General features: G+C 37.3%; 1 protein-coding gene across 1 annotated transcript; it reads left to right on the top strand.

Moving 5' to 3' along the window:
* Positions 1-881: 881 nt before the first annotated feature.
* On the top strand, positions 882-11,472 carry LOC127804519 (uncharacterized). Its single transcript, XM_052341391.1, has 6 exons — positions 882-888; positions 8,081-8,567; positions 8,649-10,110; positions 10,222-10,543; positions 10,592-11,007; positions 11,104-11,472. The coding sequence occupies exons 1-6, from the start codon at positions 882-884 to the stop codon at positions 11,470-11,472; spliced, it is 3,063 nt and encodes a 1,020-aa protein (XP_052197351.1).
* The last annotated feature ends 5,729 nt before the right edge of the window (positions 11,473-17,201 follow it).

Genomic DNA, 17,201 nt, shown 5'->3' with positions numbered 1-17,201 from the left:
CCATGATTGGTCGAAAAAAAAAATTTCTTTTTTTTTTTTTATTTTCAATGTTGGAATGAAGATAATTTGATATGTTTTTATGTGTAATTTTCTTTGGAAGTTTAATTGAAATCTTCCCGAGATTAGGGGTTTACATGACATTCGGTACAATTATGAGTAAGCGTATCGACTACAGGGAGTGCTCCAAAAGAAAGATATCTAAAAAAAATTATATGATATGAACGAGAGTTTCTTTACGATTATTATGACATCGAAAAAAATCTGATCGGAAACAGTTTTTTGGGCAACTAAAATGCCAGCCGAAAAGTCAAATCGTTTTAATTCATTTACGAAAAGCCAATAGAACATGGAATACACTTTAATTTAGTTAGTAGAACAACCTTTTGGTTGTTTCATGTTGAAAGAAAAGTATTAGCGATCAAATCGAACAATGGGACGTAAGAGTAATTTCTTCATTTTCCCCGTGATTGGTCCAAATTTTTTTTTTTTTAATTTTCAATGGTGGAACGAAGATGATTTGATATGTTTTTAAGTGTAATTTTATTTGGAAGTGTAATTGAAATCTTCACAAAATTAGGGGTTTAACGTGATTTTTGGTACAATTATGAGTAACAGAATCGATTGCAGGGAGTGCTACAAAACAAAGATATCTAAAAAAATATATATGATAAGATCCATAATTTCTATACGATTATTATGACGACGAAAAAAATCTGATCGAAAATAGTTTTTTGGACAGCTAAAATTCCGGCGAAAAGTCTAATCGTCGTAATTCATTTACGAAAAGCCAAGAGAACATGGAATACACTTTAATTTTGTTAGTAGAACAACCTTTTGGATGTTTCTTGTTGAAACAAAAGTGTTAGCGATCAAATTGAACAATGGGAGGTAAGGGTAATTCCTTCACTTTTCCCGTGATTGGCCGAAAAAAAATTCTTTTTTTTTTTTTATTTTCAATGGTGGAATTAAGATAATTTCATATGTTTTAAGTGTAATTTTATTTGGAAGTGTAATTGAAATCTTCACAAGATTAGGGGTTTAACGCGATTTTTGGTACAATTATGAGTAAGTGTATCAACTACAGGGAGTGCTCCAAAACAAAGATATCTAATAAAAATTATATGATATGAACTAGAGTTCCTATAGAATTACTATGACATCGAAAAAAATATGATCGGAAACAATTTTTTGGGCATCTAAAATTTCGGCTGAAAAGTCAAATCGTCATAATTCATTTACGAAAAGCCAATAGAACAAGGAATACACTTTAATTTAGTTAGTACAACAACCTTTTGGTTGTTTCATGATGAAACCAAAGTATTAGCGATTAAATCGAACAATGTGACGTAAAAGTAATTTCTTCATTTTCCCCGTGAATGGTCGAAAAAAAATTTTCTTTTTTTTTATTAATTTTAAATGGTGGAACGAAGATAATTTCATATATTTTTATGTGTAATTTTATTTGGAAGTGTAATTGAAATCTTCAAAAGATTAGAGGTTTAACGTGATTTTTGGTACAATTATGAGTAACATAATCGATTGCAGCCAGTGCTACAAAACAAAGATATCTAAAAAAAATTATATGATATGACCCAGAATTTCCATACGATTATTATGACCACGAAAAAAATCTGATCGGAAACAGTTTTTTGGGTAGCTAAAATTCCGGCCGAAAAGTTAAATCGTCGTAATTCATTTACGAAAAGCCAAGAGAACATGGAATACACTTTAATTTAGTTAGTAGAACAACATTTTTGTTGTTTCATTTTGAAACAGAAGTATTAGCGATCAAATCGAACAATGGGAAGTGAGGGTAATTTCTTCAGTTTCCCAGTGATTGGTCGAGAAAAAAAATTCTTTTTTTTTTATTTTTCAATGGAGGAACGAAGATAATTTCATATGTTTTTAAGTGTAATTTTATTTGGAAGTGTAATTGATATCTTCACAAGATTAGGGGTTTAACGTGATTTTCGGTACAATTATGACTAACAGAATCGATTGTAGGGAGTGCTCCAAAACAAAGATATGTAAAAAAAAATATATGATATGAACCAGAATTTCTATAAGATTATTATGACAACGCAAAAAATTTGATTGGAAACAGTTTTTTGTGCAGCTCAAATTCCGGCCTAAAATTCAAATCATCGTAATTCATTTACAAAAAGTCAATAGAACATGGAATACACTTTAATTTAGTTAGTAGAACAATTTTTTGTTTGTTTATGTTGAAACAAAAGTATTAGCGATCAAATCGAACAATGGGACGTAAGGGTAATTTCATCATTTTTCCCGTGATTGGTCGAAAAAAAAATTTTCTCTTTTTTTTTTATTTTCAATGTTGGAATGAAGATAATTTCATATGTTTTTAAGTGTAATTTTCTTAGGAAGTTTAATTGAAATTTTGCCGAGATTAGGGGTTAACATGACATTCGGTACAATTATGAGTAAGCGTATCGACTACAGGGAGTGCTCCAAAAGAAAGATATCTAAAAAAAATTATATGATATGAACGAGAGTTTCAATACGATTATTATGACATCGAAAAAAATCTGATCGGAAACAATTTTTTGGGCAACTAAAATTCTAGCCGAAAAGTCAAATCGTTTTAATTCATTTACGAAAAGCCAATTGAACTTGGAATACACTTTAATTTAGTTAGTAGAACAACCTTTTGGTTGTTTCATGTTGAAACAAAAGTATTAGCGATCAAATCAAACAATGGGACGTAAGAGTAATTTCTTCATTTTCCCCGTGATTAGGCCAATTTTTTTTTTTTTTAATTTTCAATGGTGGAACGAAGATAATTTGATATGTTTTTAAGTGTAATTTTATTTGGAAGTGTAATTGAAATCTTCCCAAGATTATGGGTTTAACGTGATTTTCGGTACAATTATGAGTAACAGAATCGATTGCAGGGAGTGCTACAAAACAAAGATATCTAAAAAAATATATATGATAAGATCCAGAATTTCTATACGATTATTATGACAACGAAAAAAATCTGATCGGAAACAGTTTTTTGGACAGCTAAAATTCCGGCGGAAAGTCAAATCGTCGTAATTCATTTACGAATAGCCAAGAGAACATGGAATACACTTTAATTTTGTTAGTAGAACAACCTTTGGATGTTTCTTGTTGAAACAAAAGTGTTAGAGATCAAATTGAACAATGGGACGTAAGGGTAATTCCTTCACTTTCCTATGATTGGTCGAAAATTTTTTTTTTTTTTTTTTATTTTCAATGGTGGAATTAAGATAATTTCATATGTTTTTAAGTGTAATTTTATTTGGAAGTGTAATTGAAATCTTCACAAGATTAGGGGTTTAACGTGATATTTGGTACAATTATGAGTAAGGGTATCGACTACAGGGAGTGCTCCAAAACAAAGATATCAAAAAAAAATTATATGATATGAACCACAGTTTCGATACGATTATTATGACATCGAAAAAAATCTGATCGGAAACAGTTTTTTGGGCAACTAAAATTCCGGTCGAAAAGTCAAATCGTCGTAATTCATTTACGAAAAGCCAATAGAACATGGAATACACTTTAATTTAGTTGGTAGAACAACCTTTTGGCTGTTTCATGTTGAAACAAAAGTATTAGCGATCAAATCGAACAATGGGACGTAAGAGTAATTTCTTCATTTTCCCCGTGATTGGTCCAATTTTTTTTTTTTAATTTCCAATGGTGGAACGAAGATAATTTGATATGTTTTTAAGTGTAATTTTATTTGGAAGTGTAATTGAAATCTTCACAAGATTATGGGTTTAACGTGATTTTCGATACAATTATGAGTAACAGAATAGATTGCAGGGAGTGCTACAAAACAAAGATATCTAAAAAAATATATATGATAAGAACCAGAATTTCTATACGATTATTATGACAAGGAAAAAAATATGATCGGAAACAGTTTTTTGGACAGCTAAAATTCTGGCGAAAAGTCAAATCGTGGTAATTCATTTACGAAAAGCCAAGAGAACATTGAATACACTTTAATTTTGTTAGTAGAACAACCTTTTGGTTGTTTCATGTTGAAACAAAAGTACTAGCGATCAAATCGAACAATGGGACGTAAGGGTAATTTCTTCATTTTTCCCGTGATTGGTCGAAAAAAAAAATTTCTTTTTTTTTTTTACATTTCAATGGTGGAGTGAAGATAATTTCATATGTTTTTAAGTTTAATTTTATTTGGAAGTGTAATTGAAATCATCACAAGATTAGGGGTTTAACGCGATTTTTGGTACAATTATGAGTATGTGTATCAACTACAGGGAGTGCTCCAAAACAAAGATATCTAAAAAAAATTATATGATATGAACCAGAGTTCCTATACAATTATTATGACATCGAAAAAAATATGATCGGAAACAATTTTTTGGGCAACTAAAATTCCGGTCGAAAAGTCAAATCGTCGTAATTCATTTACGAAAAGCCAATAGAACATGCAATACACTTTAATTTAGTTGATAGAACAACCTTTTGGTTGTTTCATGTTAAAACAAAAGTATTAGCGATCAAATCGAACAATGGGACGTAAGAGTAATTTCTTCATTTTCCCCGTGATTGGTCCAAATGTTTTTTTTTTTTTTAATTTTCAATCGTGGAACGAAGATAATTTGATATGTTTTTAAGTGTAATTTTATTTGGAAGTGTAATTAAAATTTTCACAAGATTATGGGTTTAACCTGATTTTTGGTACAATTATGAGTAACAGAATGGATTGTAGGGAGTGCTACAAAACAAATATATCTAAAAAAATATATATGATAAGAACCAGAATTTCTATACGATTATTATGACAACGAAAAAAATCTGATCGGAAACAGTTTTGTGGACAGCTAAAATTCCGGCGGAAAGTCAAATCGTCGTAATTTATATACGAAAAGCCAAGAGAACATGGAATACACTTTAATTTTTTTTAGTAGAACAACCTTTTGGTTGTTTCATGTTGAAACAAAAGTATTAGCGATCAAATCGAACAATGGGAAGTAAGGGAAATTTCTTCAATTTTCCCGTGATTGGTCGAAAAAAAAAATTCTTTTTTTTTTTAATTTTCAATGGTGGAACGAAGATAATTTGATATGTTTTTAAGTCTAATTTTATTTGGAAATGTAATTGATATCTTCACAAAATTAGGGGTTTAACGTGATTTTCGGTACAATTATGACTAACAGAATCGATTGCAGGGAGTGCTCCAAAACAAAGATATCTAAAAAAAATATATGATATGAACCAGAATTTGTAACTCCCCCTCTCCTACAACTCCCCGAGAAGAGGTGCTACTGGGGATAATAAAATAAACTGACTGATAACTGAATTCTGATCCCAATACTGTATATATCAATTAACTGTAATAAGACTCTGAGTCAACAAAAACTGAAATCATAATTGCATCTAAGGGAAATTCCCTAAACTGGAAAATAAAATAAATCTAAACTGATCAAGCACTAACTAACAAACTAACAACTCCTAGACATCTTTAGTCTTGAGCGGCTTTAAGTACACACACTACTGGACACTGCTGCTAGGCCCCACATCTGGTACTCCCCCACTAGGACCTGGAATGGTGAAGAGTACAAGGTGAGCTATAAAGCTCAGCAAGTAATAAACTGGAAAGAACAACTGAAGCTGAATCGAAGAATATCGATACTGATAAAAATACTTACTGAACTTGAACTGAGAGATATAATAATCACTGAATGGAATTTATAAGATGTAATGCACATAATGTAACGACCCATTATTGGGTCTAGAATTTTAGAATGATGTATTAACTTATTTTAGTTATTATATAAGATGAGCAAATTTGATTCTTAATGTTGAAATAGATCTATGGGCTTGTATGTATGGGTTTAAATTAAATGGATGGGATAATGAGTTGGGCTTCAATTTATTTAAGGCAAGTGGGCTAAGAGTTGGGCTTGGGCCTTTAAGGAAATAGAAGATGGGCCATTTATTTGGGCTTAAGCCCAATACAAAAATAAATAAATAAATAAATAAATAAACACCCACCATCTACGCATCATTACTTCCCAACCCCCCTTTTCTTTTTCATCTTTCACCTTTTCTTTCACTTCTTCTTTATTGTTTTTCACTCCCTCTTTTACTTCTCCTTTCTTCTTTCACTCCTCCTTTTACTTCTTCTTTTTCCTTTTACTCCTACTTTCTTCTTTCACTTCTTTTTTTTTACACCTTCTTTTTCTTCCTCTTTATCTCCTTTTCTTCTTCCCCCTCCCGACTTCTTCTTCTTCTTCTTCTTCCTCATCTGATACGCATTCTTTTTCTTCTCTACTGCTTATATTCTGTTAAATTTTCTGTGGCAATTGGAGCTTCTGTGCGAGTGCTTCATCTTGATTTATTCATCCTCAGGAAAGTATCCTTTCTTCTTCTTCTTTTATTTTTCTCCCCTTCCATGTGTAGCATCTCTATTAAATTTTTTCTATCTACATAGTATAAAATTTCTAAATATTGTGAGTCTATTTGATGTCTCAAAAGGGGTTTGATTCACCCCAATATTATTCTCTGAATGGCATTTTTCACCTCCATTATGATGGGAGTTTGTTCACCTTCATTGCTCATTGTAGTGTATTTATTGGTATATCTTATATGTGAATGATGTCTGGATAATTAATGTCTATACCCGAATGTCCCATGAAATTGTGGAAAAATATCAAGTTAATGTGTGAAAATTCGGATGCTACAGTACCATACAGTACCTATACAGTATCTCAATACAGTACCTATATAGTATCTCAATACAGTACCATACAGTACCTATACAGTATCTCAATATAGTACCTATACAGTATCTCAATACAGTACCTATATAGTATATCGATACAGTACCTATACAGTATCTCAATACAGTACCTATACAGTATATCGCTATAGTATAATACCGTATCCGTACAGTATGCATACAGTATCTTGCTACAATACCATACCGTATCTGTATAGTACCCCGCTACAGTACCCATCCGAAAATTTTTATTAATATTAATTAAACATTCACTTAATGTATTAGAGCGATTGTATGGTGGAAAAAAATAACATTTTTTGCCATAACATTCTTCAATGGTATTAAATGTTTATTGAGAACGAGAATTTAAATTTTACATTGCTGGTAAATGCATACATGATGCATACATGTACATGATGCTCATATATATGTTCTTAGCGCACTTATTATTTTGCGCGGAAATAAAGGGTACCCTAGGAGCGCTTGACGCGGGACGAGGTGGCCATAGCCCGGCAGGTTGTGCTCGATACGTTATGTGTTGATTTACTGATATGATGATTAACGCATATTTTGCATCGTGGCTTATGAGCCTATGGGATTTATACTTATGATGTATGCACTTGTATGATTATACATGAACAAAAAAATTGAAATTTATAATTCTATGAGATATGATTTCTGACTTATATAATTGAATATTGATATGAAGTCGTTGTACACTCCTCTCGGTGTCATCATGATTTCTCTTTCTTCATACTGCTCCTTTGTACTAGAACTTGCTGAGCCTTGTGGCTCACTTGATCTTCTTATGCCATTCCAGGTAAAGGTAAAGCAGTCATTAAGGGCGAGTCCAGTGGGACTACAACCCAAGGGTAGTGGTGTACAGAGGCACTCAACTCGGAGATCCTAGTTGCGTTTTGGTGAGGTAGATTGATGAGATTTTAAATTGTTGTTTTACATTAGAGCCTCATATTCGGTTTGTATGGCCTAAGAGCCTAGATGTATCAACATTGGTTTGTAACGAAAGTTATTGATATTCCGCTGCGTGAAAATAGATAAATGTGTGTGTTTATTTTGAGGTATTGTTCTATATCATCCTTGTGATGACCTCCTTTCGAATGTCCTATGCTAGCGGGCACATTCGGGAGTGGGCCCTTACTTTTTTGGTATCAGAGCAGTTAGGTATAGGAGTGAGGAGAGTCTCTGTACACTTAGGATTGGTGAGTAGAGTAGATGTGTGTTTAGTAGTCTAGTGAGACTAAGTTAAGATGGAGTACTAAAAGGTCTTTTGGTTGTACAGGAAATGAGGCAACCGGATAATTCTTGCTCCAGGTCCTGATCCCATTCCGGAGCCTGCACCTGTACCTAACCCTACACCACCCCCAGCATCGCCTACTCCTACAGATTCAGTGGCAGAGTTGCGCCAAGAGGTTAGTGAGTTGAGGGGCACGATGGCTTCCATGTTGAGGCATTTCGAGGAATTCATGGCCCATCAGGGCAGGCCAGGACAGGCGCCACCGGTAGCAGGGAATGAGCCTGTCTTACAAGAAAATGTTAGTGGTCAGACGTCGAACCCAGTGCAGCAGGAGGTTGAGCCCCAGGGTATGGATGGTAATGCTGGCAATCAGTTGGTGAGGAACTTCATGGCACTCAGGCCATCAGAATTCAGAGGGGGAAATGACGTTTTGGTTACAGAAGAGTGGCTGATGGCAATAGAGAAACATCTGCGGACCATAGGATGCACTGATGCACGGAAGGTACAACTGGCCACATACCTATTTCGGGGAGCAGCTGAGAGGTGGTGGGAGACGGCCAGACTGTGATTCAGGAACAGGGAGCCACCTTGGGCTGAATTTAGGGAGCTCTTCAACGCCAATTATTTTCCCGCCTGGGTTCATAGCCAAAAGACATACGAGTTCATCGAGTTGACCCAGGGCAACATGTCAGTGGCTCAGTATGAGGAGGAGTTCACCTCCCTAGCATGCTTTGCCCCCGAGTTAGTAGACACTGATGAGAAGAAAGCGACCAAGTTCTTAAGAGGGTTGCGAGTGGAGATTCGATTTCAGCTGGCAGGTGCGCAGTTCACTGACTATTCTACACTGGTACATCGGGCATACATCATTGAGAGGGAGAGGAGCGAGCTGAGAGCAGCCCTGACAGCTACTAGGGGGTCAGGCTCAGCCCAGGGACAAGGCAATGACAGGAAGCGGAAGGGTGCACCAGGGCCTTCAAGAGGCACGCCAGACATCCCCCCATGCAAGACATGTGGAAAGAGGCATCGTGACCCATGCCGCTACGATAGAGGGGTGACATGTTACACTTGTGGTCAAGCGGGGCACGTACAGAGGGACTGCCCTCAGGGGTCAGGTAGAGCAGGCAGCCAGGAGGTGACATGTTTTAAATGTGGGCGCAAGGGCCATAAGGCCAACGTTTGTTCAGTGCCACCCCAGCGAGGAGGCCTAAGGCCGGGGTATCAGAGTGATAGATCTGGGCAGAGGCAGTCAGTGCCTAGACTTCAGGGGATGGCACCATCATTGGCACTACCACCAGGACAGAGCACCGCAGATGCTGATAGACCCCACATCCAGGAGCGAGTGTTCGCCTTGACTACAGCTGAAGCAGAGCAAGGGAAAGACACAGTGCAAGGTATCTTATCCTTATATGATATTGATGTTTGTGTTTTATTTGATACGGGATCCACACACTCTTTTGTTGCACCTAGGGTGGTATGTCATATTCCAATTTCCAGTACATTATTACCATATTATTTGATTGTGACTACTCTGGGAGATACGAAAATGGTGGGTAGTGAGGTGTATAGGGATTGTAAAATCATGGTGCACGATAAGGAGTTTCCGGGGAATTTGGTGGTGCTAGACATAAAAGATTTTGATCTTATTTTGGGCATGGACTGGCTATCCCAACACTATGCTAAGGTTGATTGTCGGCACAAGGTAATTCATTTTGAGTTGCCTCATCATCCAATTGTTGTGTATAGAGGCATTAAACCAATGAGCTCCACACCCTTGATTTCGGTGATGAAGGCGGAGAAATTAATGCGACATGGTTGCGAGGCATATTTGGCTTTAGTGACGACTGGTAAGGAGGACAAGGTGGAATTGCTAGATATTCCGATGGTCTGTGAATTTCCCGATGTATTTCCTGAAGAGTTGCCAGGATTGCCGCCATCGAGGGAGGTTGAGTTCTCTATTGACTTAGTACCAGGTACGCAGCCAGTTTCTAGGGCTCCTTACAGGATAGCTCCAAATGAATTGAAAGAGCTAAAGGTGCAGTTGGAGGAATTGATTGAGAAGGGATTCATCCGCCCGAGTGCCTCATCTTGGGGTGCTCCAGTTTTATTCGTGAGGAAGAAGGATGGATCCATGAGATTATGCATTGACTACCGGTAGTTGAATCAGGTGACGTTGAAGAACAAGTATCCCCTCCCCCGTGTTGATGACTTGTTGGACCAGTTACGTGGAGCATCCGTCTTTTCGAAGATTGACTTGAGGTATGGATACCATCAGGTCAGGGTCAGAGAAGAAGATGTAAAGAAGACTGCTTTTTGCACTAGGTACGGCCATTACGAGTTTGTGGTCATGCCATTTGGGTTGACTAATGCCCCGGCAGTCTTCATGGATTTGATGAACAGGGTGTTTAGAGAGTATTTGGATAGCTTTGTTATAGTGTTCATTGATGACATACTCATCTACTCGCCGAGTTTGGAGGACCATGAGACCCACCTTAGGCTGGCATTGCAGAGGCTGAGGGAGAGGCAGTTGTATGCCAAGTTCAGTAAGTGTGATTTTTGGCAGCGACAGGTTGGCTTCTTGGGACACGTAGTATCTGGTGAGGGTATTTCAGTAGACCCTGAAAAAGTGAAGGCAGTGATTGAGTGGCCACAACCGACTACAGTGACCGGCATCAGGAGCTTTTTGGGGCTAGCAGGTTACTACAAAAGATTCATTGAGGGTTTCTCTAGGCTTTCCTCTCCTATGACAAAGTTGACTCGGAAGGGAGTTAAGTACGAATGGAACGAGGCTTGTGAGCGTAGCTTTGAGGAGTTGAAGAAGAGGCTAACCTCAGCACCGGTATTGGCTATTCCTAGGAGTGGAGAGACATTTTCCATCTTCAGTGATGCGTCACACTCAGGTCTCGGATGTGTATTGATGCAGGATGGACGAGTGAATGCCTATGCCTCGAGACAATTGAAGAAACATGAGATGAACTACCCTACTCATGACTTGGAGTTAGCGGCAGTAGTGTTTGCTCTCAAGATTTGGAGGCATTACCTCTATGGAGAGAAGGTGGAGATTTATACTGACCATAAAAGTTTAAAGTACCTTTTCTCCCAGAAGGAGTTGAACATGAGGCAACGTAGGTGGATGGAGCTTTTGAAGGACTATGATTGTGAGATCTTGTACCATCCGGGGAAGGCCAACGTGGTGGCCGACGCATTGAGTCGCCGAGGGGCTTATATGGCGGCTATGAAGACCCAGGAATGGATGCTTTTGAGTCAGATGGGGGAGTTATCTATCTCTGGACCCGAAGAGAGACCTACGGGGTATTGTTCGTACCTAAGGGTACAACCTGATGTGATGGAACAGATTAGGGTGCAACAATCACACGATGTGAAGTTGACCCAGATCTTGGCAGATGTGGGGAAGTTTTCCCCAGTGGGTTTCAGCCAAAGGGGCGATGGGATGCTACTATTCCAAGATTGAATTTGTGTACCAGATGATGCAGAGATTAGGAACGAGATTTTGGCAGAGGCTCATAAGTCCCGCTATACGATTCACCCCGGCACGATGAAGATGTATCAGAATCTACGGAGGCAGTTTTGGTGGGATGGTCTGAAGAGAGATGTGGCAAGATATGTATCCCAGTGTGCAGTGTGCCAGCAGGTTAAGGCAGAACATCAAAAACCAGCAGGTCTCCTACGGTCGTTGCCCATTCCAGAGTGGAAGTGGGATAACATATCCATGGACTTCGTGTCAGGGCTACCAAGGACAGCGAAGGGGTGCGATGCTATTTGGGTGATAGTAGACCGTTTGACGAATTCAGCCCATTTCCTACCGATTAAGAAGACTTACCATTTGAACCACCTTGCGAAGTTATATGTGGAGGAAGTGGTGAGATTACATGGAGTTCCCTGTAGTATCGTGTCGGATCGGGACCCTCGATTTACTTCACACTTTTGGGGAGCGTTGCAAGATGCTTTGGGGACGAAGCTAAAGTTTAGTACCGCGTTCCACCCTCAGACAGATGGACAGTCAGAGAGGACCATCCAGACATTAGAGGACATGTTGAGGGCATGTGTGTTGGATTTCCATGGTAATTGGGATGATCATCTGCCACTAGTAGAATTTGCTTACAACAACAGTCACCACTCTAGTATTGGTATGCCGCCTTATGAGGCACTTTACGGCAGGCCGTGTAGATCACCCATTTGTTGGGAGGAGATTGGAGACAGAGCATTATTGGGGCCAGAGATTGTTGAGCAGACATCAGAAAAGATTCAGATTATCAGGGCTAGAATGAAGGTCGCACTGGACCGACAAAAGAGCTATGCGGATAAAAGACGTCGAGACTTGGAGTTCTCAGCTGGGGACCACGTATGGCTGAGAGTGATGCCCATAAAGGGCGTACGCAGATTTGGGGTGTCGGGGAAGCTTAGTCCTCGCTATATTGGACCGTTTGAAATCTTGGAACGAGTTGGCCCTTTGGCCTATAGGTTGGCCTTGCCACCACAGTTAGCTGGCTTTCATAATGTCTTCCATGTGTCCATGTTAAGGAAGTACGTGCCGGATCCCCAGCATATCATCGACTATCAGACTATAGAAGTCAAGGAGGATGTCACATACGAGGAGAAACCTGTTAGTATTTTGGAGCGGAAAGAGAAAGTGCTACGAAATCGATCGATTCCATTTGTTAAAATTCAGTGGCAGCGTCACTCTTTAGATGAGGCTACCTGGGAGCGCGAGGAGGAGATGAGGCGTCTTTTCTCCCAGCTATTCGAGTGACCAGACAGGAATTTGGGGACCAAATTCTTTGAAGGGGGGGAGAAATTGTAAGGACCCATTATTGGGTCTAGAATTTTAGAATGATGTATTAACTTATTTTAGTTATTATATAAGTTGAGCAAATTAGATTCTTAATGTTGAAATAGATCTATGGGCTTGTATGTATGGGTTTAAATTAAATGGATGGGATAATGAGTTGGGTTTCAATTTATTTAAGGCAAGTGGGCTAAGAGTTGGGCTTGGGCCTTTAAGGAAATAGAAGATGGGCCATTTATTTGGGCTTAAGCCCAATACAAAAAAAAATAAAAATAAAAAATAAATAAATAAACACCCACCATCTACGCATCATTACTTCCCAACCCCCCTTTTCTTTTTCTTCTTTCACCTTTTCTTTCACTTCTTCTTTATTGTTTTTCACTCCCTCTTTTACTTCTCCTTTCTTCTTTCACTCCTCCTTTTACTTCTTCTTTTTCCTTTTACTCCTACTTTCTTCTTTCGCTTCTTTTTTTTTACACCTTCTTTTTCTTCCTCTTTATCTCCTTTTCTTCTTCCCCCTCCCGACTTCTTCTTCTTCTTCTTCTTCCTCATCTGATACGCATTCTTTTTCTTCTCTACTGCTTATATTCTGTTAAATTTTCTGTGGCAATTGGAGCTTCTGTGCGAGTGCTTCATCTTGATTTATTCATCCTCAGGAAGGTATCCTTTCTTCTTCTTCTTTTATTTTTCTCCCCTTCCATGTGTAACATCTCTATTAAATTTTTTCTATCTACATAGTATAAAATTTCTAAATATTGTGAGTCTATTTGATGTCTCAAAAGGGGTTTGATTCACCTCAATATTATTCTCTGAATGGCATTTTTCACCTCCATTATGATGGGAGTTTGTTCACCTTCATTGCTCATTGTAGTGTATTTATTGGTATATCTTATATGTGAATGATGTCTGGATAATTAATGTCTATACCCGAATGTCCCATGAAATTGTGGAAAAATATCAAGTTAATGTGTGAAAATTCGGATGCTACAGTACCATACAGTATCTCAATACAGTACCTATACAGTATCTCAATACAGTACCATACAGTACCTATACAGTATCTCAATATAGTACCTATACAGTATCTCGATACAGTACCTATACAGTATCTCAATACAGTACCTATATAGTATATCGATACAGTACCATACAGTATCTATACAGTATCTCAATACAGTACCTATACAGTATCTCGATACAATACCATATAGTATATCGCTATAGTATAATACCGTATCCGTACAGTATGCATACAGTATCTTGCTACAATACCATACCGTATCTGTATAGTACCCCGCTACAGTACCCATCCAAAAATTTTTATTAATATTAATTAAACATTCACTTAATGTATTAGAGCGATTGTATGGTGGAAAAAAATAACATTTTTTGCCATAACATTCTTCAATGGTATTAAATGTATATTGAGAACGAGAATTTAAATTTTACATTGCTGGTAAATGCATACATGATGCATACATGTACATGATGCTCATATATAGGTTCTTAGCGCACTTATTATTTTGCGTGGAAATAAAGGGTACCTTAGGAGCGCCTGACGCGGGACGAGGTGGCCATAGCCCGGCAGGTTGTGCTCGATACGTTATGTGTTGATTTACTGATATGATGATTAACGCATATTTTACATCGTGGCTTATGAGCCTATGGGATTTATACTTATGATGTATGCACTTGTATGATTATACATGAACAAAAAAATTGAAATTTATAATTCTATGAGATATGATTTCCGACTTATATAATTGAATATTGATATGAAGTCGTTGTACACTCCTCTCGGTGTCATCATGATTTCTCTTTCTTCATACTGCTCCTTTGTACTAGAACTTGCTGAGCCTTGTGGCTCACTTGATCTTCTTATGCCATTCCAGGTAAAGGTAAAGCAGTCATTAAGGGCGAGTCCAATGGGACTACAACCCAAGGGTAGTGGTGTATAGAGGCACTCAACTCGGAGATCCTAGTTGCGTTTTGGTGAGGTAGATTGATGAGATTTTAAATTGTTATTTTACATTAGAGCCTCACATTCGGTTTGTATGGCCTAAGAGCCTAGATGTATCAACATTGGTTTGTAACGAAAGTTATTGATATTCCGCTGCGTGAAAATAGATAAATGTGTGTGTTTATTTTGAGGTATTGTTCTATATCATCCTTGTGATGACCTCCTTTCGAATGTCCTATGCTAGCGGGCACATTCGAGAGTGGGCCCTTACACATAAGCTGTAAACTAAATGCAGGTATGCAACTTTGGCCCATAGGCCCACATAACTGTAACACATACCTGACTGATCTGAGTCCTGCAAACATAAAAACTCTAAGCACATACTTTGGGCAATATGCCCCTAGCTCCTTGGTCGACATCAGGCGAGGAACTCATAACTGAGATATAATTGTACTGATACTAGTGGGATCCCCGCGGACAAGCCGCCTGGCGCGCATAATGCAATGCTCATATAAATGCTGGCACACGATATGTAGTGCTCCACATAAGTCATGCTCAATGCTCATACAATGTGTATGCACATAATCTCACAAAATAATGCTGACCATGTCATAATGAACTGCTAAACATGGTATATGATTTTTACTAGAAATATTGAGATTCAAATATTCTGAAATTTCTAAGTATAGGCATGGCATATTGGATTTTATCATATCTTGGCATAAAAATTCAATATTTGAATAATTGAATATTTATATTAAATTTAAGACTTGAATCAAGAGTTTATTGGAAGCTATTTGGGTGCCATTTGATACTATTTGGATGATTGAGAAAGTCTAAGGAGGTAATTTGAATGAAAAAGCAGCCCATTCGAATGAAAAAAAGGATTTCAGCAAGCTCATTTGAATGGCAGAAAACTCATTCGAATGACAGAGACTCAGTCGAATGACAGAGACTCATTCGAATGACAGAAGGCTCATTCGAATGATAGGTGATATTCAAAGGCTATCCGGATCTGATCTGGGACTCATTCGAATGACTCTCAAATTCATTCGAATGAATTTTGGAAAATTTCCAACTTTTGAACTAGCAAAACTCGACTCATTCGAATGCAACAGTAACTTTATTCGAATTAATTTGAAGATGATTCGAATGACAAGAAGGCTCATTTGAATGCTAAGCTATACAAGGCAACAACTTACTCACATCTTCAAGGGCTTATTCGAATGACAACAAGGCTCATTCGAATGACAGTCTAAAAACCTCAAAAATTCATACGAATGATACGATATCTCAGGACTCATTCAAATGACAGGGCACTCATTCGAATGACTGATACATTACAAGGGAAAAACATTACGATAACACTGAAACTCATTCGGATGCTTTGAAACTCATTCGAATAACACAAAACTTATTCGGATGACTGGATTCTTATCAGACATAAAACTCACGAACAGAGATGATATCTTGAATTACAAACTTAGCATTACTACACCATTCTGAAAGAAAACTTGAGAAAACAAATCCCAACTGATTCCAAACAAACTTGAGAATGATTCAACAACAATATTGATGAGAATTGCTGAAAGAAATTATGCATGCCTGCTGTGAACTCACTGTACGCATGTAGATATATATTTATAACATGCACTGAACTGATATAACTCATTGTAACGCACATATATAAAGATATACATGCACTGGAACTGATTCAATTCTGGAAATCTGATATCAAACTCAATCAAGACCTGTAAGAAAGGATTACAGGGGAAGGATACTTGCCTTATGATCTTCTTGATTGACTTAATGATCTCACGAGAGCCCCCTATGCAAAACTTGAACTCACTGATTGCTTCTTGGCTCTCTGTTCTTGCGGCGTGAAGAACATATGGCTTATGAAACTATATATACACTGATCTAAGAAGCCCTAACGCCATAACTCATTCTCCTATTATAACTAGAAGTCTTTCAATCCGAATCCTCCTCACGGCTGGGTTAATTAATCCCTTAAACGAAATAACTTTATTTAATAATTAAATGCTAATATCAAATCCTTAAATGACCAACACGTCCTTGCATTTAATCTTCTCAATAATTAAATAAATAATTAAATGCTATTTACTCAATAAAAATCTAAATTGCCATATTAAATAATTAAATGGCAAATCCTCTTAATTAATTACTTCAATAATTAATTAACTAATTTTAAATAAATACTAGGCCCTCTAACGGGTCATTACAGAATTTCTATACGATTATTATGACAACGCAAAAAATCTGATTGGAAACAGTTTTTTGAGCAACTCAAATTCCGGCCTAAAATTCAAATCATCGTAATTCATTTACAAAAAGTAAATAGAACATGGAATACACTTTAATTTAGTTAGTAGAACAATTTTTTGTTTGTTTATGTTGAAACAAAAGTATTAGC

The sequence above is a fragment of the Diospyros lotus genome, chromosome 6, assembly GCF_014633365.1.
Source record: "Diospyros lotus cultivar Yz01 chromosome 6, ASM1463336v1, whole genome shotgun sequence".
Taxonomy (NCBI): Eukaryota; Viridiplantae; Streptophyta; class Magnoliopsida; order Ericales; family Ebenaceae; genus Diospyros; species Diospyros lotus.
Note: the sequence above shows the minus strand (reverse complement) of the source record. Positions and strands in the feature narration are given on the sequence as shown.

What these genes read in the sequence shown, in the direction of transcription:
- LOC127804519 (XM_052341391.1), top strand. An exon ending in GGGGTGCTCCAGTTTTATTC is followed by an intron (nt 10,111 to 10,221) that starts GTGAGGAAGAAG and finishes TTGTTGGACCAG; the next exon opens with TTACGTGGAGCATCCGTCTT. An exon ending in GCAGTTGTATGCCAAGTTCA is followed by an intron (nt 10,544 to 10,591) that starts GTAAGTGTGATT and finishes TGGGACACGTAG; the next exon opens with TATCTGGTGAGGGTATTTCA.